This window comes from Anser brachyrhynchus (assembly GCF_964034855.1).
Source record: "Anser brachyrhynchus genome assembly, chromosome: Z".
Taxonomy (NCBI): Eukaryota; Metazoa; Chordata; class Aves; order Anseriformes; family Anatidae; genus Anser; species Anser brachyrhynchus.
Window position 1 is genome coordinate 63,521,076 of NC_137697.1, and position 26,510 is coordinate 63,547,585.

The 26,510-nt window shown below is 36.4% G+C and overlaps 1 protein-coding gene across 5 annotated transcripts in view; it reads right to left on the reverse strand.

Moving 5' to 3' along the window:
* COMMD10 (COMM domain containing 10) overlaps positions 1-26,510 on the reverse strand; it is a 105,213-nt gene that overhangs the window by 40,266 nt on the left and 38,437 nt on the right. Inside the window, exons 6-7 of one of the 5 annotated variants that reach the window (XR_013943880.1) lie at positions 12,600-25,779; positions 7,560-9,818 (exon numbers count right to left, since the gene is read on the reverse strand). The exons of 2 other annotated variants lie outside the window; for them this stretch is intronic. Coding sequence is in view for 2 of the 3 variants with exons in the window: in XM_080574927.1 (XP_080431053.1) it covers positions 25,741-25,779 (39 nt within the window). In the remaining variant the exon portion in view is untranslated. Of the gene's footprint in view, positions 1-6,444; positions 6,469-7,559; positions 25,780-26,510 lie in introns of those variants that run through there. 2 more of the 5 variants (XM_080574930.1, XM_080574927.1) reach the window with 2 other exon arrangements.

Genomic DNA, 26,510 nt, shown 5'->3' on the forward strand with positions numbered 1-26,510 from the left:
CTTCACTTCTGTAAAACTGCCAGCCTCATGCACTGCTTGTTTTCCTAAGACCAAAAATAACTTCTTTTGTCTGTTCTGCAAGGAAACAGCTTCAATCATATTTTAGTAAATAGCTTGACTTCTTTAATTAGACTGCATTTCCAATATATTTAAAGCGGACTTCACATACTGATTTCTTTTGGCAGAGCAAAAGAAAAAAAAAAAAGTCATCCTTGTTCTTTGTTCACTCAGAAGTTTCAGTGGCAAGAAACTGAGTATCTGCGGGGCTGGTCTGGCAATGCAGTCTCACACCAAACTGAAAATTTATCTATAGAGATGTAGCTCAAACACAGATCTTTGGAAATACACCAAGGCTTACTGTACTTTCAGCGTACTTTTAAAAGATCATTTTGAAGATGCAAGAATGTGCTGCAACTCACCAGATACCATTTCCATTGCAGCACTACAACTGTATATTAACTACAGCTTCACTTCTAATTGAACCACTAGTAAATTATTTTTTTAAGTATCTGTTTAATATTGTCATTTGTTTAGACTAACAATTTGGCCGACCCTAAACTGCTCTGAATTAGATGCTTTGAACGTCCAAGTCTCTCTTGTTCTCAAGTATAGAAGTAATACTACCACTGTATGTACCAACATACATCACTGGAAAAAAAAAAAAAGAGAGAAAAAGAAAGCATAAACTGTTATTCCAGTGAGGTGATCAATGGACTAACTTTGCTAGTTAATAGTGAACATCAATTCTATCTTCTAATCCTAGCTGCTTCACGCCAACAAAGAGTATAAAATTCGATCAATTATAAATATGTTACTAATCCCATTGAAGACAGAAGTATCACAGGTGTAATGTTAAGCACACATATATACTTTGTTAGACTGGAGCTCTCACATGTTTACATATAAGACAACAACGAGATCTTACTGGATCAGGACTTGAATGGCAAAGCCTAACATTTCTTTAAGACGGATCAGGACAACAACCAAAAAATCTGAAAACTTGAATCCCAGCCAAAAGAACAAAACAGATCTGGAGTTCTTTCCTACTGTTGAGTGAATAAATAATTTTCTTAATGAGCAGAGAAACAAAAACTTGAAAAAATAATAAATTGATACTAATTATTATTGTCAGTGGATTGTTTATGTGTATGTCTGTGTGTACACAATTGTGTTGTCCATGTAAGACTACTGCATTTATAATTTCTCTGTCTTATACAGACTCTTTCTGTCAGATACTGCGTGAGCTCATTTTGCAGCTTTTCATTTAGTCAGGGATTTTCAGGGAGTAGTATAGCACATCCTACATTTGAAATAAGCAGCAAAGCAATTATCTTCAGTACCTCTACTCTTTCTCAAACTTAGAAGAAAACAAATAACAGATTCAGTCTGGTAATGAACAAGAACACAAACACCAACTATTACAGAAATGATGCAAGATTTACTGTTTTACAGAAAACAACTAATCAGAACAAGAGAAGAAGTCCAGCTATTAAACTGCTTGAACATTTTGCAAGTCACAGCATCAGGTACTGGTAAGACCTCATCAGAACTGCTGCATGCAAATCTGGTAATCCATTTGCAAGAAATATGATTCAAGTTGGCACAAAAACAGGAAAAGGATGCTTGGAATTTCAGGGAACTGAAAGCTTATTTGTATCAGCAACTAAACCTGCTTGGCTTACATAAGGATTGCAATACAAAGACAATTAAGTTTGCTCTTTAAAAGTCAGAGGAAGTGTCATAAAAAAACAAACAAAAAAACTTTGGACAAAACATGACTCTTACAGAAAAGGTAGGCAGAGTTTGAAAACAGGGCATAAGTCTTCAGGGTATAGATTCTGGAGAACCTCCTACTAACAAAAGCAAAGGTAAACCACCTAACTAGAGTAAAGGCACTCTTTGGTGACTATACATGTAACTGCATCACACATCTAGGAGATGTCTTTCAGTTTTGTTCTACGCATACCTATTTTTGCCTTAGGAGTATGTGCCAAAGCATACCACAAAACCAGCACAGACATTCAAATGTGTAGCTATAAAAGTTGCAGTGGTACATACAATAAAGTACCATGGCCTTAGTCTTAGTTTCTACAGTTTATTACTCTGCTGTGAAAACAATTAAATGTCATGCTACTAACCCCCAGGATGAATAGAAAAGAATTTATTTCAATTTCAATAGATGATTTAGCAACTCTTGAATCTGATTGCTAAAACAAAATTACATTAGCAAAAATAACAGGAATTGAATAACTGGGGCGGAGGAGGGGGGGCTGTCTGACTTTGGTAATGAATTTTTAAAAGTATGTGGCTTGCTTTTTAAAAGTAGAAAATGGGAAAGGATTACAGGACGCTACTAAGCAACCCCCAAAATTATATATATCGATGTTTCCACGTGATTCTCTTTCAAGCTAAGATCCGGAACATATACCCATTAGCAAAGAAATGTGTTACTCCAACATCTGAACGGTTTTAGATGTAATGAATCAGCAGGAATAATACATACAGCATTGATACACCAGCCCACTCTTCTCCTCTGGGAATAGCACAGTTCATACAAAAAGCTGAACAACTCCTTAAAAATCTACTATTGAGTAAAACTTTGGGAACTGAAAAAATAAGGTATTGTTCAAAATGGCAAAGCTTCACAAAATGAAACCACAAGCATAGCAGCTGTCATAATAGAAACCCATATGAAATTTCTTTGCTGTCGGTTTCTGTGAAGAAATACAAACTTTCAAGGACAACATTTGGATAATAACCTCATGGAACCTCTTAAGCATTCCCTTTACTCAAATTTCTGGGGATATTTCCCTGCACTGTAACAAAGGTATTATTCTTTTTCTCACACTTGTATACACAGTAGCTGGTAACACAAATAATTTCTATACATCACGAGTTTGAGTTATCATTTGAATCACTGCATTACTGGGACCATCATACATGTTCTGAATTTGTAATGTTCAGCCAATTTCTAAAGAAACGAGCTTATTTCAACCTGCCTTTGAAAGAGATAAAAATCTTTATAACCCAATTACAAGTAATTTATGAAACACATGCAGCTTTTTCTATCTTGCATGGTTTAGGTCCTTCATTTAATCCATGTACTGCCTCTGGAATTGATACAAGGGACTGCAACAGCATCTACTGCAGCTGAGAGCAAATATTCCCAACAACTATTGTGCCAGCAGAAGCCAACCCACCAGGCAGCAGCAGCGCTCAGCTACACGGGCACTGGCAAAGTACACAGCAAGGTCATGGTGACTTTACTGCCCACAGCAATCTATTGTCAAAGACAAGCGCACTAAGTGAGACAGCTCCTCGTAAGGCACGAAGCTGTGCATTACTGATTCAATACAAGAACACCATGTTTTCAGAAATAGTAACAGAAGCTATTGTGATATCGGAATAGGAAGTTAAGATCAGACAATGAACTCAAGTTGAAAGAGAAGAATTAATGAGAATGCTGTTCTTCAACATCAAATGACTTTGATGACAAATAAGAAGAATAAAAAGAATTGTGGAAAACAGAAGAAATGGAGAAAAGTATTGCTTAGCCCAAAAGTTACAATTCAAGTCTGCCTCAGAATTAGCCTACTGTGCTGAACAAGATGGATCTGTATATTTTATCTATTAAGGATTCTTAGGTAAAGAAAGATGGTATCTCTCTTCCATTTTGTAGAGAAAGTGTTTAACTCTACCCTGATGGAATGTCCAACAGCACTTTATCACCACAGAGAGCCAAGGACTAAGACAAGGATCTGATTTTTAAAATAGATACTGCTCTCAGGGAGACAGGCTAGTGAGATTCACTTTGCAACTTAAAAATATAGAACAGTAGCATGAGCAAAAGTCTGTTCACCATTGTTTCAAATACGTTCCATATGGCCTTTCAGGATAACTGTGTTCGTATAGCTGTTAATGAATGAACAAGAAGACTGAAGAGAAAAACACCTTTTATTAACCTTCAAAAACCTAAAATGCACCTTTCAGGGCGTATGAAAAAACAGACCTTGGCAGCTTCTACTTACGATAAATTATGAGTTATAAACCAGCATAGTTTAAGGTTTTCTGGAAAAGAAGCTGCCTTCAATCTGCAATTTCTGAACTCATCTGAAACTAAAAGTATGCCAGAAACATGTCAGTTTGTTTGTTTGCTTTATATTGTAATTAATTAATTTACTTATTTTAAATCTGTTTTGCACATGGGCAAACTCTTTGGCGAGGGAGGGGAGACAGAATTTCCTGTAACTGAGTTTATTTTTGCAACAAATACTACGCTGATTCTTAGTACAATTTTACACTCATAAGAATAACAATGCTTTTGTTTCCTTATCCTTCTAAACACTAGTCTCTACAGTGATTATAGCTAGATAACAAGCTTTAAAGGATAGGAAATTCAAACAGTTCATAACAGCAAAACAAAAATAAGGCTACTTGGCTTTTCAGTAACAGGCCTGGATTCAAACACAGAGACCTTTTTCATTTAAAAAATGAGACGTGAGGCAATCTTAGACAATCTTATGCCTTCATTGGGACAATTCTATGCTTGTGACCACAGAGAAGACATCAAGCTAAACACTAGGAGAGGTACTGCCTTATTGGGTGAAAACTCCAAATAAGACTACACTTCATTTTTATGCAGATCAAGTTGACCACTCTATATTTGAGTCTTGTTTATACAGACTGGGTTCTAAAGTGAGCTTTTTCTTCACATGCTTCTAAAGAGGACCCAGAGCTCCACTTACAGTGACATGTCTCAGCCATTTGGTTGATGCAAATCTGAATGGATAACAAATTATGTATCTTGCAGCCACTGATTCCTGAGTATCTGTCCTCACTGGAAAATTTTCTTGGAAATGTAATACAATGACACACACAAGTACAATTAATTGCATAAGACTTTTACTGGGGCTAACAAATCACTTCCTTGACTTCAGAGTTACATGACATTTGAAGCATAATCCAGAAAAGATATTTACACTCACAATTTCTACTCTCCCTTGTTTTTTCCCTCTCTCATCCAAATAACACACAGATATGTTATCACTTTTGTTTTTCTGAGATTCCTGCCATAGAAGATCATTTACTCATAGCAGATGAAATCTGTGTAAGATGTAGAAAATACTAGTTGCTCTGGAAACTCTAGTGGTGGCTCAGCTTATTTTTTAATGAGTTTCCTTACAGACATGGTAGATTAACTTATATAAGTATTCATTTCTTTCTGTAAGTTTATTTGGAAAATGTGATCTGAAACAAAATACAATAAATACATTCAAAATGGTCCTAGAAAAACAAGAATGCTTGGTTCTCCTTCATAAGCTCTGACCCCATGACTAAATATGCATCCTTGCTCCCACGATAACAACCAAGAATTCTTTGATCTTCCTAAACCAGTTTTTGTTCTTTTCAGAGAATTTCCAATGGAGAGATTTGTATTATGGCATTCTTTCCTGAAACTCCTGTTTGTTTTTTGTTTTTCCCAAGGAAAAAAACGAGTCTTAGAACTTTTTTTCTCTATGGAAGAGTGACCTCTGCAGTCAGTCTCTGCAGAGCTCTTTATGCTGGTCTTTAATCTCCTCTTTTTCAGTGTCACGGATTTGGGGGCAGAGAGAAGGGCGTGGAGAGGAGTGAAAAAAGGATGGAAAAAAAAAAAAAAAAAGATCAGTCTCTCAGAATTCTGATACTGAGCATTTCAAATGTAGATAGTTTCCCTCTCCCCTGCCTTTACTACAAAATGAAATGTGGTTCCAGATTTTGAGGAGTAAAACAAACAAAAAAAACACTGCCACCAAAGGAACCATGCCACCATGCCTTCTTCTATAGTACTGATATAACTTAAATCCTGAAATGTTCTGTCAAGAGGATCCTAGTAACTGCTCTAAATCTGTGAAAAAGGATTATGAACTTACTGAGGATCACAAGCTGCATCAACAATGGGATGCTGCTGCCCCCTCTAGTGCATTGACAGCACATGGAGGTACATTTCTTATTTTTTTTTATTTTTGTAGAAGTGAGGTATCAGCCAGCACACTGTGCCCAGTTTCATTTACTTACTTCTAATGTAGGCAAACAAAGAGAGTTCAGATAAAAGCAGCAGCGTGAAGTTATAAAAAAGAGAAGGAACGTGACATTAAAAATTTGAAAATATGTATTTGTTTAGAATAAAAGAGATGATCAAGTTCATATATTTGATATATGCAGAAGACTCTTACAAAAGGGATCTATATCCCATGGCCAGTTCATATAGTAAAACCTAGCAAATAGAATATAGAGCCAATGTTTATATCTGGAAAGGAAATCTTTCCAGCTTTACAGATATCTTACCCCAGTATATAATGTGTAAGAAACTTACAGAATTTCTGCCACCAGGAAGTGTTAAAGAACAGTTAAGAAATATCTCCCGGGGAAGGCTTAAGCACAATTCATCTTTGCATCAATTTGAATTTCTTTTCCAACCCGTCAGTTACACTGTAAGTTAAAAAGAACAAACACAGCTAGTGAGAACAGACACTCCCTTCCACTTGCCACCTCCTCTAGCTCCACTGAGATCAGTGTGAGAAAGTAGGGTATCACAGCCAACCTCCAGCATGATTAGGACAGTCAGCGTAGGTATTTTTATACCCAGCCCAGTGCCTCTGCCTTGCTGTCTGCAGGATGTTTGAAGCGTTCAAGGCCACACTATTCCACATTGCCTCCCCAAAATGGCTGCAGCCACCTATGCCTCTGTCTAGAGGAACAATCACCAGAAGCATTTCTGCAGTAACGTACAAATCTGGCAATACTGATCCCATTTTGCTCATCCTTCGGCTTCTTCATCTAAGCAGGCAATGCAACAAAGTCTTCAGAGAGTCATAAAATGGACAAGGTTGGTTGGAACCTCTGGAGATGATATAGTCCAACCTCCCTGCTCAAAGCTTCTCCCTTCAGTCTGTTGAAAATTGATTCATCTGAGTTCAACAAGTTCAGCCATTCCCCAACCCATTCTAAATGAAGGTCCGGATCTGCTATCAAGGAGTAGCAAACAAGAGTTTGATTAATAAGCCAAGGGTCTCATAAATAAATCATAAGTAATTTATTAACACGGCCTATGAAAAATTAAGAGAAATTTCCTCCTCGTCCCCAAATGAATATCTATTTTCATACATACCATAATTTCAGACTACATGAGTAATTGAACTACCAGTAGCAAGAAGAAAAATAAAAGTCATACTGTCACGACCATGTAGTAAAAGAAAAACATTAAACATACATACAACAAATTGTCCTAAATAATGGAGCCTCTGCTCCTGGAGAAAAAACAATCTTAATTTTGAAAGAATGGTTTACAAAGGCATAATGAACAAAGTCTACACAACTGTTTTGTAAATCTGCTCAAAACAAAGATATTACAAGCATCAAGACTGCACCAGTTAGAGACCAAAAACATAGCCTGGATTTCTATAAGATCATCATATAAATTGTACTATGGTTGAGCTGCCTTTTCATTTACTCAGCTTCTATTTTTCATTTTCCTATAATACTCTGCTATCCAGGGCTGTCTCCTTCTATTTTCCTCTCTCTCCTCTAATGCACGCTTCTACGTCCCATTATCTATCTGTTGTCTTTGTGTGACTTTTAAGTCTATTACCACCAAATTTATCTATTTTTTTTGTTAATTTAAATAGCTGTACAGTGCCTCTAGACATCTAAGAGCTGTATGGTTACTACAATAAGGCCACTGCAGTCAGGTATCACTACAAAATTCATCTTATATACAAAAAAGACTATTTTTGTCTGATTCAACACGTGTTGAATTTTGTTAGCCAGCCTGTATTTTGAATATCTCTGTAAACAAAATATAATTGAAAAATTATGATAAGCAATGTCATACAATTTAAGTCTAAACACTGTCCTGGAGTCCAAAATAAAAAAGGTAGGGCAGCTGAAAATGCCAATGTATAGATTAGAACGGCATCACTAATTTTCTTCTATTCAGTATATTATCTGTAATTTATTTGGGTTTTTAATTCTGCAGGGAGAAACCTCAATTATTTTTTTTTATTTAACTTCAGTCTTTCTCTAAAACAATGTAACAAATGGTGCAATGAAAACAAATATAACAGAAGACTGAAGAGGACATGAATGAAGATTAAATTATCTCAAAGTCTGCAGAGAGAGAGTAGAGTTTCAGAGGAAGATCTTGCTTCAGCTGTAAACTTTGTTATTTATTGTTCCATAAAAGTAATAAAAATGAAAGATGCGGTGCAACAGTTACGAAATAACAAATGAAAGACAACTATATTTATATGTATCTATTAAGAAGTGTTTTAATAATCAGGCAATATTTTACTACTATCAACTTCCAATCCATTACAGACTTGTATTTAAAATACATACTCCACAACTACCACATTAAAAACCCATATCTCACAAATCAAAATAGAAACTAAAAAATGGAATCTCCTCTCTACAGAGTCGCTTTATAAAACCTGAGATTCTGTTTAGTCCCTACAATTATTTCTGATTAGCAAAACACACACACATATATGAAAAGAAAAAAAAATAAAAATAAAAAGATGTCCTAATTAGATTTTTTTAAAATCCTGTCATTCTAAAAACAAAAGAAAAATAAAACATTTCTGCAAGTTAAAAACAGGAGTCTTGTGCTCTTTACTTTTTAAACCATGTTTGAAGTGTTAAAAACGGTATTCAGATATTTCTGAAACTTCTTGTGAAGCTGTTTAGAAGTGCTATAAATTTAGTCACTAGCTACAAAACATTATACCTCAGTAGAACATGATGCATTTTCCCCAACAGGTTACTTTGGCAACCCAGTGGGTAACAGTTTCTCACTCTAAGCTGCGTATTTGGTCAAATTACAGTAAACTCTAGAGAAGAATCCAGTAAATTCTTTTAGAAAGCTTTTTTCCGTGTTGATACAAGGTTCAAATGAATAAGTTATAAGGCAGGATTCTTGCCACAGTTTACAATGAAAATAGAGAATATCCATGTCATTTCTCATTTACCAATCCTTCACCTCAAGGTTTGGTTGTTCTAGAAATGTATTCATTGTCCAGGACTGATAATCATTGTTAGTTTGCAGATTTTATCTTATAGGTGAACTTTGAGAAAGGTGTAAACAATAAGGAACATACTCAAAAAAGAGCTTTCAAAAAGACACATCACATTTGCACTTAAAATTCAGAATTTATATATATAGGTATAGATGGTACTTTCATTTTCAAAAGTTCTGAGTAACCATTAGTGTCATCTATACAAATAAAATTCCTATAGTAGAAGTACTGAGATACTAACTAACAAAAATGGCCAGACTGGCATATATCGAGTTTAAAGATAGACATTCAAGAGAATCAGAACAGAATGTAACAGTTTCTGTTTAAGATATAAGATCCTACATACAACTTAAGACAAAATTCCAAAATATTATTGTTAAAAAATGTCTTGGGATATGTTGACCTTTTGAAATAAATAAACAAACTTCCTGTAAGACTATACAGTATACATTCAAAATACCTATGCCTTATATTCTCCATGTTCTCTGCATCACATTGTCCAATACCAGTTTTCTCAATATACACATAATTTTATTTTTACTTACTTGCAGGAGAGTTTTGGCAACATTGCCAAAAGTAACAACACTTGGGCTAAAACTTTTCATGCAGATATCTGCATCAGGTTTTGTTTTTAATTTTCTTAACTATTTTTTGGCAAAAACAATTCAGCTTTTCCCACGAATTCACAGGGAACATCCCAATTTCTTAGTCATGAAGTTGATCCTTCTCTTCTTGTTACCTTTTGCCTCATTCACTATACAGCTTCTACAACAAAAAAGATAAACACTACAAACAAACGAACAAACAAAAAAACCAGCCCATTGTCCTGTAGTCAATGGGTTGTGGGGTTATGATATTTATAAGCAGACACAGTCTCTTAACTTGCGTGCTCGAATTTGTAGCCTTAAAGTCTATAATGCTATGTGAATAATTAATTCAGGATCATTTATTAAACATACATCAATTCTGCAAACTGCTCCCCCATCAATCCATGATTAGATATTCATCAAAATGACAGCTGAATCTTCTTTCTTACAACAGCAGCACTTTGAAACAAGTGCACTGTCTCTCAAGGTTGAGCATCCATTTGAGAGAAAAAAACAAAAACAAAAACACAGTCATTACCTACAGCAGTTTCTCAAACACGTGCATCATGCAAGTTGCATTTTACGTCTGCCTTTGTTTTGCTGACATTTACAAAGGCTGTGGTTTGGATCAAACGACCATGGCAAGTAAGTACCTTGAGTTTCACAAGCAATTTTGCCCTGACACAAAAGTCTGGTGTCTATTGTTTTGCACATACTGATGAATCTGAATTATAAAGACTCTTATTTCTTCTGAATTTTTGTTGGTTATGAGGGGAAAGGAGGAAAGAAATCTGATACTGCAAAACAAAATATTTTTTCTGAACCCCCCAAAAAACTGACAGTAGCAGAAAAGCCTACATAATACTGATCAACTTATTGAAATTTGCTAGCATGTTACACTAAGAATACATAATGCTGAAACAAATGTCAAAGATGAGACCAGAAAACATTGGACAATTGGTTTGCATTCATTCATTCAAAATGATAAATCCCTTTCACCTTTAGGTCAGTCACATCTTTTGCTGATAACCAGTCTATTATCCTATTAACGTAAGGATTCTCTAAGGGTGCTTCGAGTCTGAAATTACATACCTAGAGTTGCAATTAACACCTAAAAGCTGCTGATGCTCTCCAAAAGTCAATTTATCAGTATTTTTGTACTCAGAATTATATTATGTTATATAAGTGATACCAATAAAAAAATATCTCTCTTCTTCCAATGTCACATATAGGCAATGCATAAAGATATGCCTTAGTCATGATTTACAGAGACACTTTTATAAATTTTAAAGCAGTTTTTAAAGTCCTGAAGGCTCAAAACAAATTTTGAGGTTGATTATTTTTAAAGGAATCTTTCACTACGAGGCAATTGCAAAGTATCGGTAACACTAGAGCAGCTCCTCTAACTTCTGCAAATCATGGCTAAGACATAAGCTTCTAAAGGCTTTGTGAAAAAACATCGGTGCAATTTGACTCTGCATAACTCAGTCCTCAAGTAACGTATGAACTTTGAAATTAGTGAATTAAAATAAAACCTTAAAAAGTAGTTAATGCCCTGCAATCAAACTAGAAGCTCTTTTCAGCTATGTCAAGTAATGAACTCAATTAAAATAAGTAGTTGCATCTAATTCTGTGATAGAAAGATGAAATTACATCACTTCCAGTTGCAGCAACTGAATGGCAGACAGTAATCATGACACTAAGTTTACAGTGCATTGCAGAATCAGTAAGTAACACATAACTAGATTAATTTCAATAATTTACTGAGCAACTTGGAAGCTAGTCTTTTTTTCTTTCAGCATTTAAAAGCAGGATGTTTATATAGGAATGTTTAACAGTGTCTACAAGTACCAAGTGTTTAAATATCTAAAGTACTAATGAATACTTGAGCCATATGGTCAGCCCAGAATGCATACACAAAATATACCTATAACACATCTAAAAATGAATACATTGGTGCTAGACTGACTCTTATTAACTCTTTTTGTATAAGCGGGGACTTTTTGTCTGCATATTGAATTTACAATGAATTGAACTTAGATGAAATTAAAACATACAAACCTACAATCATAATCTATTCATAAGGCTTGTTAACTTTGAAGAGGTCATTTCAGCAATTTCACTGAAACATATTTCTCTTTACCAAATATTTATGTAAATAATCTATGAAATGTCAACTGGCATAGTCATTGGAAAATAAGACCAAGGCCAATACAGATTAAGAGACCTGCCAAATGAAGAATAAAAATGTATGTACATGCTGTAGAGCTTTTTTTTCCTGTGGATTTTATGAATAGAGTTATGATGGTTAATATTTTAAATACTAGGTTCTTCTGTCTGTCTAGGATTAGACAGAAAGATAACCTCCCCCAGCTACCTAAAGAGTGGTAGCACTTAGATTTTCTAACAGTCCCAAAAAAACACAGTCAGCCTCCCCTTCTGAGCTAGAACAGTATAAATTTCCCACAAAAATAACTCTAGGAAGTTAGTTGTGTTTTGTAATCTCAAATTCTCATGGGAATTAAAATACCTTTCAAATTTCTTAAAGGACCAAACTAAGCTCCCGAATTTTGCAAGCTACCCACTCAGCTGGGTTTTTCCTCAGCATATGGGTTTTGAGTAGAAATAAATCTTCTTGCAGCAGTCCCACTTCCATTTCCCCCCTACTGATGAGAAAGTCTGTCTTCTGTGCACCCACTATTTTTAACTTTTAAACTCTAACTTTACTCTTTTTTTTTTTCAAAGCATTTGATTTGCAAGTTGTCTTCTTCATTATCCATGATTCTCCTGAGTTTCGTTTTATGATCTAGACGCAATTTATCAGGACTCAAGACGTTACTATATTAAAAAGGGATATTGGTCCATCCTGTTTTTCACTGCAAACAGTGGTGACTACCAAACAGGATTAATTCAGCTCCCCTCGCTCGAGCATAACTAAATAACAATACAAAATAATCACCTTCAAGTACATCACAGCAAAGAAGAAGTTAATCTCTTAAAAGTAATTTAAGAGATCTTCGGGTGCTCAGGTCTAATGTCACTACTGCCTTCTCAACTGGGAAAAAAAAAAAAAAAGAGAAACTGAAACAGATGTCAAATTTCACAGCTGCAAGAGAGGAAAAAAAAAAAGCAACCCCACATTTACATACTTGTGCCTTAATTCCCAGTGCATCTGAAACACTAAAAAATAAAGCCTATCTATGCCTACGAAATGTAGTGACGACTCACTGATAGTATGGGCTCGAGAACTCTACTTTTTACCTTGGGTTTTGAACAGCACAGGAGTGTTTCTGTAACACTGGACCACCCTATTACTTAAATGCCTTTGTCGGTCTGAAACCTAGATATACAAAGGCTTAGACAAACCACTTTGAGAGGGTTATTAAGGTGCAGCATCATAAGAGTTTATCAAAATAAATACTTCCAGCCTAAGTCATATTACAGTTCTGCATTTTTTCTATTAAATGAAATTTCAGGTTGAGTAGATTTCCAAATTAATCTATTAACATTCAATTCCACTGGCTAAAACAAACTTGTCTGAAGACACGGTTGGCCAGGCTCACTCCCTGCTACACTTGGGAGTGTTTTCACAAAGGCAGGGTTACTATTGGAGGTTAAATTGAGCTTGAATGCCCCAGAAGTTTGTTTGGCGTCACTGTAATGCCTTCCCCATTGTGCTCTGGGCCCTATCTCCCATGAGAAAATTTACAAGTTCTTTTCTTTTATCTCCTCTCTCTTTGGATTGCATTTCATAATTGCTAACACAGCGCTGAAGCATCACACTCTGCTCTGAGTAGAAGAATTATCAATATAGAGGTGCAGCGATACACAGTTACTTAAAGACTTTCTGATGCCACAAAGAAAACAGCGTACTTGTACGAGGCCTGGGGAACAGACACAGACTTTGTATGTGTATGTGTGTGTGTGTGTGTATACACTTACAGAGAGAGATGCATTATTTCTTTATCTGATCTGTCTTGTTTTTAAACGCTTCCCTCCTATACTTATATATAAGGTTCCTCAAAGACCTTAAGCTCAACATACTGCATTTGCACACACTGATGGTATCAAGATTAAAATACATCTTTTTACATAGCTTCAGTTATTCAAAAAAAAACAAAACCCTGCATTAACTTTTTTTTTGTAATATACAGAATTCAGAGTATTAGTGAGGTTTATGAGCAAGTTTATCAACAGTTTGCATATTTCTTCTCTTAGACCACAAATTACTAGCATTCTTATGTTAAATCACAGCACTATTCCCCAATAAAAAATCTTAAGATCATTAAAAAAAAAGTGAAGAAATAATAAGGTTGAGTAAAGCCAGACTGTAATATTAAGTGCTATTTTCAGTGTTAAAAAATAAGAGTGAGGAATAATGGAAAAGGACAAATCACACATTTTGTTTACTACGGACAGGATCAAGGCAGTCTATAGGAAGAAGAGAGATTTGCATGCCGATAGGAATTCCTACATTTTTCCCTTTATATAATATTAAGTCCCACTAAAATCCGAGTCTTTTTTCTTATTAAAAAACGATACCCCCAGTTCCTGTTAAATAATCACAGAAATGGGTGTTTCATAGGCGCGTGTATATTCTCCAGAACAAAAAAAGAATGAATTCTTCACTGCTGCAGAGCATCACACATTTTCAGTGGTGTCACTGAACGCTACGACAGAAACAGCAGAAAGTCACTCACACCTATCTCTAACCAACACGCTTTCACACACTTCCTTATCCAGGAGCAGGGCACAAACATGCTGTGTGACATACCTCTGACCTCCACCATCAATTACTTCAGTCATCGCGGTGGAAAGCAAATGCTAACAAAATTATTAACAAAAACCCATCCCACAAACAAGTGAGCCTGCCACCTAGAAAGCCTGGATGCGAGGGCACCCATTGTGCCCTGCTCTGACAGATGCTTCAGTGCACTCTGAGGGCAGCTCTAAGCTTCCTCCACCGCTCCGGCCCTGGGGTCTGCTTCCCCCTGTGCTGCTCACAGCGCTGTGACCACAGCCACGACCACCCTCTGATCCTCTGATCCTCTGCACCGGTGAGCTGACGGCCCGCGTGGAGCTCGGCCATGAGACTTTCATGGGGCTTCAACAAAGGACAGCAGTGCTCGCTCCTGGGGGAAGAACAATGGATCCTAACTATGTTCAGAGCTGGAGCCTCAACCCTTCAATTTAGCTTTTCCCTCAAGTGCCTCACGCTTGCAGCTATGAACTAATCAAGCTAAAAAGGGAGGGGGAGAGAGTCTGTCATTTCTATTTTTAAATACAAAGGAGGCAGTCAGGTACTATCAAGATGAAGGCTACCGAGATTGACACATAGGATTTATGTCTAACAATCACGTCGGGTAAGGAAGCCAGACATCGCTTCAGACTTTCTCGAGCAAATTTGTAGAGGATGCTTTTGTGCAAGAAAAGCAGGTTCGAGTACTCTACTTCATTAAGATACCCTGTAATCCCAAGACTAGCCTGTTAGAAAAGTATCACTTCATTTTTTTCTGGTAATACCTTTGAAATTCTTTTTCATCATAAAGAGGAAAACTTAGCATCTCACAAAAATTTAATAAAATCCTTCACCTCTTTCTCACAGCATGCAGCAAGCACAAACAGAATTCAATGTAGTTCTTAGTCCATACATTAATTTTTAGAATCCAAAAACGAAGTATCACCAGGGTCCTCAATTACTCACCTAATACATTTTTTAAAAGCAGGCCTAGACAGTAAGCCTGTGCTTATAAGCAAGCACTTTTTACATTCAAGAAAGTTCAAAAGATATTCATAGAGACTGCTAGGAGCCACTAACGGAGCGTTCCTTTGACGCTGAAGAACTTCGTTTTCTTCATTTGGCATTCTCACCAAGTCACACAGTGTTTTAATGGGCAGACTCTACACCAAACAAGAAAGGCTGCATTTAGTTAGTCCAGGCTAGCATCCTATACTGTGGAGGCAACTAACACTTTAGATCACTGAAATTAACATCTTAACAATGGGACTTCTCCAAGTGCTGCAACACCAAACTTCATGGACACTAGTAACTAAGACAGAGAAGATCAAGTTTAGTGCAAAACACTGAGGGCTTTACCGAGACGAAGTGGGGCTGCAGTGTGGAAGGAAACTGTTGGGCTAGAATGAGATTAAGAGAAGAAATCCTCACAAACCATTCTGAGAACTGACCTTATAACCAAAATGGAGCAAAAAATTGGATCACAGGAATGAAACTTGATGCTGGTTAAAAGCAAAATTGGAACCTCTGTCAATACAGAGGAAGAACAGAACATCACATTGCAAGAACTGAATCGCCTTGGAGGACCAAAGTGATAGTAATGACAAAATGCAATAGCACAAAGTCAAGGTCAAGCACTCTGGGAACGGCAAGAATTTCTACTGTAAGCTGGAGGATCATCAGCTGGAAATAACAAAGGAGGAGAATGACTTGGATGTATTAATCAATCAGGATGAATACAAACTGTCAGAGAGATGCAGTGTGAAAAAGGCAACTGTAATTTGTGTCTGTATCAAGGGAGGCATTTTCAGTAGAGAAAGAAACATATTAAAGCCATTTTACAAGGAACTGGTAAGATTTAAACTGGAATTCTGCAAACTTTTATGGTCACTACCTTCAAAAAAACATGACTTCAAGTTGAAGCAAGTGCAGGGAAAAACTATTAGAACGACCAGGGAAGCAAAGAGAAGCTAGTACAAAGAGAATACTAACAGAGCCTGGCTTAATTAGCCTAGTAAAACGAAGGCTGAGAGGCAATAAGAGTGCTCTCTATAAATAAATCAGGGATGTAAGAAAGGGGAAGGAAAAAATTCTAAAGCTACAGACAATGCAGGCACACAAAGTGGATATTAACAAGCACAGTTAGAAACTGAACTACTCATCATCAGGTGAACAAAATCCTGAAGCAGTTTTCACCAGAAGCAATAGGGATAAGAAACACCAGAGCAGCAAGAGGCATTTTTGTAGGGTATTCCACAGCATTATAGTCTACAGAAATCTAATCTTTAATCCATAATAAGAATTATAATGTACAGAATCTATGGGCACTGTCAGGGAAGGCCAGAATATCCCTGGCAGTCCTATTTTCTACAGGCTTGTACCTTATCAGTATTCCAAGCTAAGAGACCATTTTTATGACTGTCATTCCTTTTACATTTTCTCCTTTTCTATGTATAGAGCAGAGGCACAAGTCTATGTGCAGGCACTTTCCTATAAAACCTCTTCACTCTGATGTACTCCTCAGCTCGGGGACTCTACCCAAACACTAAAACACTAATGTTTTCTGACATAACCACTAGTATACTTAAAGGTGTAAAAGCAGTTTTGTCAGCCTTAAGCAAAAAGCTAGAATATTTTAACATCTGCAGTACATCCCAATACAGCAACGTGAAAGAGCAACTTTATAGATCATGCTGTTTTACGTAATTAACCAGTCTGCCCCTGCTTGTTTCTTTTCTCCATCCTTACATTGCAGTCTCCACAGAAAGCTGGTAATAAGCTAACATCTGTTCCGTGCTGCACTATAGAACAAACTAAATCAACTAGTCAACCACTCTAACCACAATGTTCAAAGTAAGCAAGCTCCCAGTAACCTGATCAACTTAAGTGTTCAGTCATTACTGAAACACGTAACTTTGTCATGTCACTAACTACTAACACGGAAACTATATTTTACCAGTGATGAATTTTAGTATTTAAACACTAAAAGTCAATGAATTTTTAAAATAAGGCTCCCATTTGAAAATAAATAAAGGGTTGCTTAAAAGTTAACACCTGAAAAGAGAAAGTTTCCTTCAATTTACTTAGTACCTTTCTCACCATTAACCAGAACCAGTTACAATCATGCACGTGAATAAAGATCACATCGTAGCTTGACAAGCTCTACCACAATCCATTCCACACCTAAATCCAGCCAGTCTAATCTATATACTAAATATGCAATATTTATATGAACCTACAGTCAGCACTCCAGCAGAACAGCTATTATTTCCAAACACGGGCAGTGAACTCCAAAATACTGTTTGTCCTACCCAAAAGTTGTATGTTTCTTAAGGAAGAGCATAATGCTGTGAGAAGCCATATGTTATGAAAGATTCACAGCCAGAAATCCAGAACACATTAGCAGTGGCATTCCTTGGCAATAATTCGGAGGTATCTGGCACACTAGTTATTTATATTAGTCTGGCTAGATTATGAATGTGCATCCAGCAAATCAGACTACAGGCATGTCCGAAATACCTTGTGTTCAAATCCTCCACAATTCTTACAGAGCCATCTGTAGGCAAGCACATGCATAGCCTAAAATGATGGAAAGCCCTGTAGAAGACAAACCTGGCATGCAGATTCAGATGTAAAACTAGCATGTGTTTTTGTGTTTTATATGTGCATAGTAATGGGGTTTGGACACTACTGTGCAACCTTAGTTTAACACATGAACTGCACTGACAGAACAGCAAGCCTCTTCTTTAGACTCTTTCCAGCCAGATATGAAAGGTCTATAGATGGAGTGGGGGCATTTTCATTCAGTTTGAAAATTGGATAGATTCAGTTCATGTCTAATCTTGTATCAGCCCTCGACTTCACTTAAATTGTATATTATTCTCACCAATTTCTACCACTGTCGTATTGATCATGTTAACAGCTAAGAGGTTGCGTTTCCTTCCAGTTTGCTAAAGCATACACTTGGAGATATCGCGCTAACACACTGGTCCTCATTATTTCTGTTATTGAAAACTCAGTGCCAGTTCTCAAAAGCAGTTAGAGCCAAATTTCACTCAGGCAGTTATGGCTTCTGTATGTTATTCTCTTTCTGGCTAGATTTATTTCCTTTCAGCTGAATTCAGTCACATCACAGTCTTTGCATCATTGTATTCTCACTTCTAACAAGACGACCTTAAGTAGGGCATGTCGGTCATTTTCAATAAAGTGCAGCTGCTTCCGTCTATTACGCAGCCCAGTCCTGATGCATGCATACAGTAAAAATCAAGAAAATAAAAAGTAAAAAAATATATATGTTAAAGGAAACAGCATGGTGGTCAGGGAGAGAAAATCAACTGTAAAAAATCAACCCTCATACCAGCCAGTATAAGAAAGATGATGATGGTGTAAGGTAACTTGGAAGGGAATATGCACCTTGCTGCTTTGAGAGCTGTGTTCCTGGAGAGAAATAGAGAGCTGCTGCTCTTTCAGGATCGGGTATACTTAGAAGTCTCTCTGCATGGACGATATTGATTTAGAGACACTCCTTATGTAATGGCCATCTGTAACGTTATAATTAGATTGAGCAGCATACGTGCTGGATTCCTTTTCAATTCTACGGGCACACAGCCCTTCACATATAACAGGCATATTAAGTGTCTTCAGCATTGACCTCTCTCTTTCAGTTTGTGATTTGTCATATGAGGCTAAATGGTATTGTTTGCTTAAATATATTTTAGTCATCTTTGAAAGTACAAAATAATCTCAGCAGGCACCAATATTTTTACTGGTTCTCTAAAAATCACTCATTTACAAAAATTACATGATTATTTCATGTAGTTGGCTCACTAATTAGCATTATTAAGGATTTTGTGGCAACAAATGAAGAAATAATGATAATTTTAATGATCTTGTTTTCCTAAAAATTGCCACTTCAAAATCATCTTTAAAAAAAAAAAGAGTAATACTACTGATTTCATTTTTCACTGTAATTTTTCCTGCTGCTGACCTGGGAATAAAATTCTTGTTGGTGTAAAGACCATGTATTATCTTCCCAGTAGGGTTTGCTCATTAGTTTTGAAAGATCAAGATAGGAGTTTTTATTTTAATGTCAAAGTCTTTCAAAAAAGGAAGACTGAGAAAAACAATACAGCAAACTTCTAAATCAAATGTGACATTGAAAATGTAATAATTCTTTGCGTAACTCCTAAAATTCCAAGAAAATACAAGGCATTTTTAGCAAGTGACAGAAATCATAAAGACAGTACTAGAAGAAAATACATTGTTTAATATTAGACCTTATAAAAAAACAACCACAAGGTTAAAACTCCTGCTACGTGTATGCTCTATCTTGTGGAAATCAAAGTAGGAATTTACTATGAGTTAAATTAGAGAATGGATCTGCAGAGTTCCAGGAGTGAGCTCCACTCTGTTGTGTTTTATTCCATTTGCCTCATTTTCTCAGTGATTCAAGACTTCTGTAACTGGTTAACATTGCCCAAAATCATTAATAGTCAACAACCGTTAGTGGATATGTAACAGGTAGTCTCGGACTGGCTCCCTAAAGATAGATGTTGACATCCCAAGATGACCATTAAACTGACACCGTTTCGGCAACTTGTCAGTCAGGGGTTCTCTTTTGTAGAAGTAATTTGTTCTGCCCAAAATTCTGATTTGAAGCAGACCATCAAGAAACTGTGACGAGCTGCCTACAGCATGCAACTCCATTGTAATTTGCAAGGTTCCTGCCTTCCCATAGTCCCTCACATACACTATTTCACTACTCAACTTCAGGAAAATAAATTACTTATCTCCAGATAAAGCTACTGCATAAATGAAATGTTAGTTTGTGACAAGCTGTAGGAATGTACAGTAAAGCACCATGTTCTCCCACTACTCCACCTGAAGGAGTCTTTTAATAACTTTCGCATATCACATACCCAGAAAAAAATCAGTATGTCCTTTTTCTCCAAGACCAACATGGCAATCTGTAATAAAGCACAAGTCTCAAGTACTACTAATGTCATGGTTCCAGTACTTAGCCTTAAGTAAAACATATATTACTGCTACACTTCCTTCTTACTACTCCTTCTTCTCAAGATAGAATGAAGAGGAAAGAAAACTCATCCCAGGAGCAGGAAAGCTGCAGCAAAGAGCACTGTTTAAAAGCACAGACAACAACCACCCAGAAGAACCCTCCAGCACACCACCCAAGCCACAGGAAGCTCCAGAAAAGTGACCTCACTCTGATGAGGGAGTTGACTGGACTGCATGATGCATCCTAAAACATCTGTCAAGGTCTAACCCTCTGGCCTGAAGACTTGTGGGATGCTTTAGAGATAAAGAACGGAGATGAATGATGAGTTGCAAACAGCATCCAGACTTTAGTAATCCTACACTACAACCCTTGATGGAGATGACAGCCATTTGGTAACAAGTAGCTTGGTGCAAAGGTAAATTGCACAATAAAAAGAAAAATAAAAAACAAATATACTCAATACCCCCCGCTTTATGGATGTTATTAAGAAAAGCCTCACTCTTCAGGATACCTCTTTTCAAAGCATAAGCTTCAATGATCTTTCCTCCTTACACATAATATAAAATTTGAGTTGGAAGCTATGAGATTTTTCTAGGAACATCGAGATATTGCTTATATATATAAGAAAAAAAAAAAACTAAAATCAAAAGTGTTTGAGCTGCTGCTGTGTTTCCTATAAAAATACAGCATGCAATCATATTCCAACAAATGCATAACTGATAGTAAATTAACCTAGAGTAAGATCCATAAAAAGAACATTAAAAACCCAAATCACAATCATTGTTGTATTGGAACACTGAATTGTCCACTGTATTTGACAAGATTATTTTATTATTCACTGTTAACAAGAGTCATGTAGAAGTCAAAGATTTAACCCTAAAAAATACTCATGAAACTGAAATAACTTGCAAAAACACCCTTTCTTCTTTCACTGTAGAGTTTATAAAGTATGTTTATTATTCTATTTTTGTTGCAGAACTTTATGAAGCATTTTCCTTTCCATTCTTTAGATACAGAAAACTTCAAAGCAATGAAAAGGCTTCAATGGACACAGAATATAGCTGTGTTCTTTTAAACAGAGTTCTGAAACTAATTAAGTTGAAATACTGTAGAACATGCTACAATAGAAAAAAGCTTACGAACCTATAACTGTATTTCAGCTGGGTACACTGTAGCAGACTAATTTTCTAACATACAGCAACCAATGCTTACAGGCATTTAGAAAATCATTACACTAATTGGAAGAAGTAAGTAAGAGACAACTGTACACAAAAGGCGGACACCAAGATAAGCAGCTTAGGTGTGTTGATAAGACTGCCTGAAAGTGGCTTTGCTGCATGTGTTGCTTTTTTCTGGAGTTAATTTTATTTTCTGTGCACTGAAGCCTTACACTTTGATTAGCAACCAACTTTTAATTGTGCTGAACGTATTTTAAACAGGAACATTTTAAATACAATATTCTCTCTTCCCTAATTTTAATGGTGTGGGATGATAAAGTTTGCTTTTTAATGCTTTATGGCCTGTAGGGTAGTGACAGCAATGGCTCAAACAAGGAGAAAACGGCTGTAACAGGCATTAATGAAACAGAAGGGAGTTCTCTGCTACACAAAGGTGAAAGCATGAACAAGTGCTCTCCAGAATAAAACTGGTCCCTAACTGCAAATAGCTGCACTGAAATGAGTGAATGGTACATGCAGTTTTCGTTATGTATTGTTCAGTACTTTCCACGCACACCTCAAACATACAGTACCTAAGTCCTTTGGACCCCAAGATACAGTTTTACGCTTCACAAGATTAATCCTAATTAAACATAAAATACAAGTAGAAGAAACTCTAATGGGCAGAAGAAAATAGAGCATGGATTTTTGTTAGATTATGAAAGCTCCATGCATCATTTTTCCATACTTTGACACAAACATTTGCATTTTTAAGACCCTTTTTATTTTCCCTTTTTAAAAAATACTGAGTGATTTGTTGTTTATTTTTCAGTGAAGGTTTAAGAGCATTGGGGACTATTTTTTCAATACCATCTTGACAGATTACAATGCAGATATTTCTTTCAAAATGACTACCCTATGCCAGTGGAACAGATTTTCTTGTATAGATTTACAGTTTAAAATACTTATGATCATTTAAAATTGGAAATGAAAATAACAGATAGTTATATAAAACCTGGACCTGCACAACATTTAAGTAGCTGTCCAGCTAGGTTTTCGTATTTTAATGAACTCCCAGGCATCACAATGCTCAAATCTTCAAACATTTATTAACATACTTTATAAACATATTCTAATAATTTCTTCTCTTTCTTGAAGTAAATCAGTGGTAACCTGCAGTCAGAATCTCAGATCTGAAAGCTTCAATTTTTGTAAGTCAGAATTATTTTAATTTTATGTATTTCTTTTTACCCACCATTTTCTTCATTCAAGAAAAGATTCTCTGTTTTCCAACAAAGAATTAATCCTTATGAGTAATCCAGTAACAGCAATGCGGGTATCAGCACTCAAAAGAAGCACTGCAAACAAGTGTGCAAGTTCTCATATTTCTATCTGGTAACCATGGTGAAGGCTGTCCTTTTGGACAACAAGGAGAGGCACTTCGGTCTCAGTTCAAAAAGAGCTCACTTCTTGTTAAAAGAAATGAAACCTAAGATTCTCATCTGAAACCCTAGGAGAAAAAAGCAAATTGAAAAATTCACATTAAAACATACTGAAACCTGCTGCACTATAAGCACTTCACACATCTGTTGCATTTCTCTCCCCCAAAAGCACATCTGCTTTTGTAACTCCAAGTTCCACTGAGCTGTGCGCTGCTTTCATGGCAAGGTATACAGGCACCACGCAGGAATCTGAAATTAGAGCACCATGTTCTGGGATTCTCTGATATGATGATGGTTTTTTGGAAAAGTTTCCAAACCTAAATAGAAGTAAAGGGACACAAAAGCAAGTGTTATACCTTAGTGCTCAACGCCTGACTAATTTCGTGAAGGAGGTGTAGGGGTAGGACGGTATTTCAAAAAGTGTTTCTACGCTCTGAAATACATCTCCTGAAAACCAAAAGACATGGGGGAAATCATAAACTCCATAACAAAAAGAAAACCATTGATACTGCAAGTGATTTTGGTATCTGAGGAAGACTACTGCCCCCTTACCCTTAAAGCATCAAAGATGCAGGTGGGTCAGCCAGTTATTAAAAGTTATAAACCTTTGACAAACTACTGTTCTCTGCAAAACAGCACACAGATTATTTTAAGTGTCTCTACTTTTTAACTATTATCACTAGAGAAAACAGAAACATTTAGTTTCAGCTTGTTCCCCTGGTGTAATTTTGCCAGGAAAAAAGATTATTTCCAGTAAAACCTACTATGATAAATACAGCTTAACCTTTCCTCCCCCCATGAAACTCATGTTTCACTCAGCTGAAAACCTCCATTTTCTTGACTAGGGTCTTTCTGCACTTTTTCCTCTCTTTAGACCCAGTTGGAGCTGTGAAGATGTTCTTTCCTCCATTTAAGTCTTTTACTTTATTGTACATATCTATTTATAGACTTAAATGCTTCAGTCGATACGAGGGATTAGGACAGAAAATAATTGTTGTGATCTGTTCCTCCGTGTTGTTTAATGTAGTAAAAAGCAAAGTTGTACAGCAGTTTGGCAGTCTTACTGGCTGTGAAGTGTCATTAAGTAAGAGATGGCAAGTTTTATCACGCACCTCTGACTACTAAATTCACAAAACAAACAGAAGGTTTACCATGGGAGGTAGAGAGATCAGGCAATATCCTCAAGCCACTCTTCCAGTAAAACAGCGTGTGGTTACTAAAATTGCTATGGGAAAATGGGAGTTCATCAGAAACTCACAGCTCTAGGTGAAAATGTTCCTTAACCTTTTACATTACCACTACTAGAAAAAAACAAAAGGTGTGCAAAGGCGGGTGCATGTATACCAGCAAGAACTAGAACATTAAACTGAAGCAGTACCATGCTAAAATATTTTATGCAGTCTTTGCTGTTAAACTGTAGTATTTGATTAAGGAAAAAAAAGTCTCCGCATGTGTCCTCCAGTAATGTACTTCAGTTGATTTTAACACATTATGTAATTGCAGCTGAAAAGAAGAGGCCACAGTAAAGGGGTAAACAAGAGACAACTGTTTTCTTTTGAGCCAGTGCTGCATGCAATTATTCCACTCAATGGAGTACTCATATGATTTTCCAGGGAAGTAGTTATATTTGGGTATCTCCATTGCGCACACAAATTTTGCTCTGACTTCCCTCTGTTTTATGGTTCCTTGATAATGAAAGGGTATTAAAAATATTCTTCCTCTCAGAAACTGTTAATTTAACCTAACAGTCTGCCACAGCATTCATAGCTTCCCTTAACCACGTATCCTCTTTTCAAATACTCAAACTTCATGAAACAAGGGCTTACTCCCTCTAAGCACCTATTAAAAACTATCTTCCAGGACAGCATAAAGCAGTATTCCTCAACAGACAGCTATTGCATCACCTCCACAAAAACATTTTGATTTTGTACTGTGTTCTTAACAACTGTGGCACTGAAGAAGCCTTATTTCTGTGTCACTTCTGTAAAAGGGCCAAAACGTGTTCTGGGAATGAATATAAATGTCAATTATTAAAACCAACATTCCAAATGCAGAATTTGGGTTACCTAGGTTATTTGAATTACAAAACCTGGCTTCTCAAAATGCAAATGAATTATTTTAAACTAAATGTAACACCAAGAAGGAAAAAAAATATATATTTTAATTATCCATGAAGCATATTTCTTTCTGCTCCCTGTCGTTTGCCCCATTAGGTCAGCTCTTTAAAGTGACATGGGAGAAGAGCAGAGGGCATTTGAAATTTTTATGACTTTTCCAAGGTCAGGAGTATCACAGACGTGATTTAATAACCCAGACCACTACTGGGCTGATGGAACACAAGGAATGAAGTAATCCCCTGATCGTAAGAAAAAAAATAATAATTAAGAAAATACAAATAAAGCCTAAAAATATAAACAAGCCTTTTGCTTTCAACAAGCAAGTTGTATATCCTATGATGACATTAAACAGCCAAACTACAGATGTACGATGAACAATAATGCATGAAGATTCCCACTACATAGAGAATCTTCCTCCATGTGAAGTATCTTCTATAGCTTTGTTATTCTGAAAAGAGTGTTAGGTAATAAATGATTCAAATAATAAGGAAGTCTGCCTGGAATGCAAAGACACAAAAAGCAGGATTATGTACTAGGTTAAGTCCACTCTAAAATCGATGCCCAGTTGTACACTGATGTCAGACCAGAACTCCTGTGCCACATGAAGCTCAAACAACGCCGGTACGTTTGTCAAACAGCTGTAGGCACAAATGTGCAGCATGACACCAGCTGTTAAGAGAAAAGAAAGTAACACAAACTAGCAATTTCAGGACTAGCCCAGCTCCATCCTCTGCCCACCTCTTCCCTCGTTTCTAAGGTACTCTTTCCATAAAACCTGATTTTACATAATACGGCCATACTGAGATGCAAATCTGAAGTTTCACTTACACTGTTTTTAACTATGCCATAAACACCATAATTGTCAAAACCCACTCATCCACTCACCCACCAGTCTGCTGTGTGTACCATCTCTGTATTGCCAAATAAAAAACAAAGGAGTAAACTGCAATAATGCAGTCCAGACCTGCATAATGGTTACAGCACAAAATTAAAGACAGTAAAAGGATGTGTGGATTTCTCGCTTTGAGTTTTTGGCAGTGTCTCAGACATACTTACTTTTTTATTTCAGAGTATCTGATAGCATAAGAATAGTTCGGATTGCGTCAACTGTTGCAACACACGTTATGAATATCCTTGGTCCCCGCTGCTGAGAAGAACTAAGATAATCCTGCATCCCAGTAGACAGTGCTTGGATTCTGTTCCTGAATTTAATGTCAATTTGCTGTGTGACCTTTTGCTTACGCTTTACCTCCATATGCATTAGTCTGTTTCAGGTTAAAAATAATAAAATATTTCTCTTTTGTTGTAAAGCTTTTAGTAATTTAGCAATAGAATTCCATATTAAACACAGCATGTGAGAATTCCAGCCTGTATTCAAAAATGCATTCTTTTAAAAATGC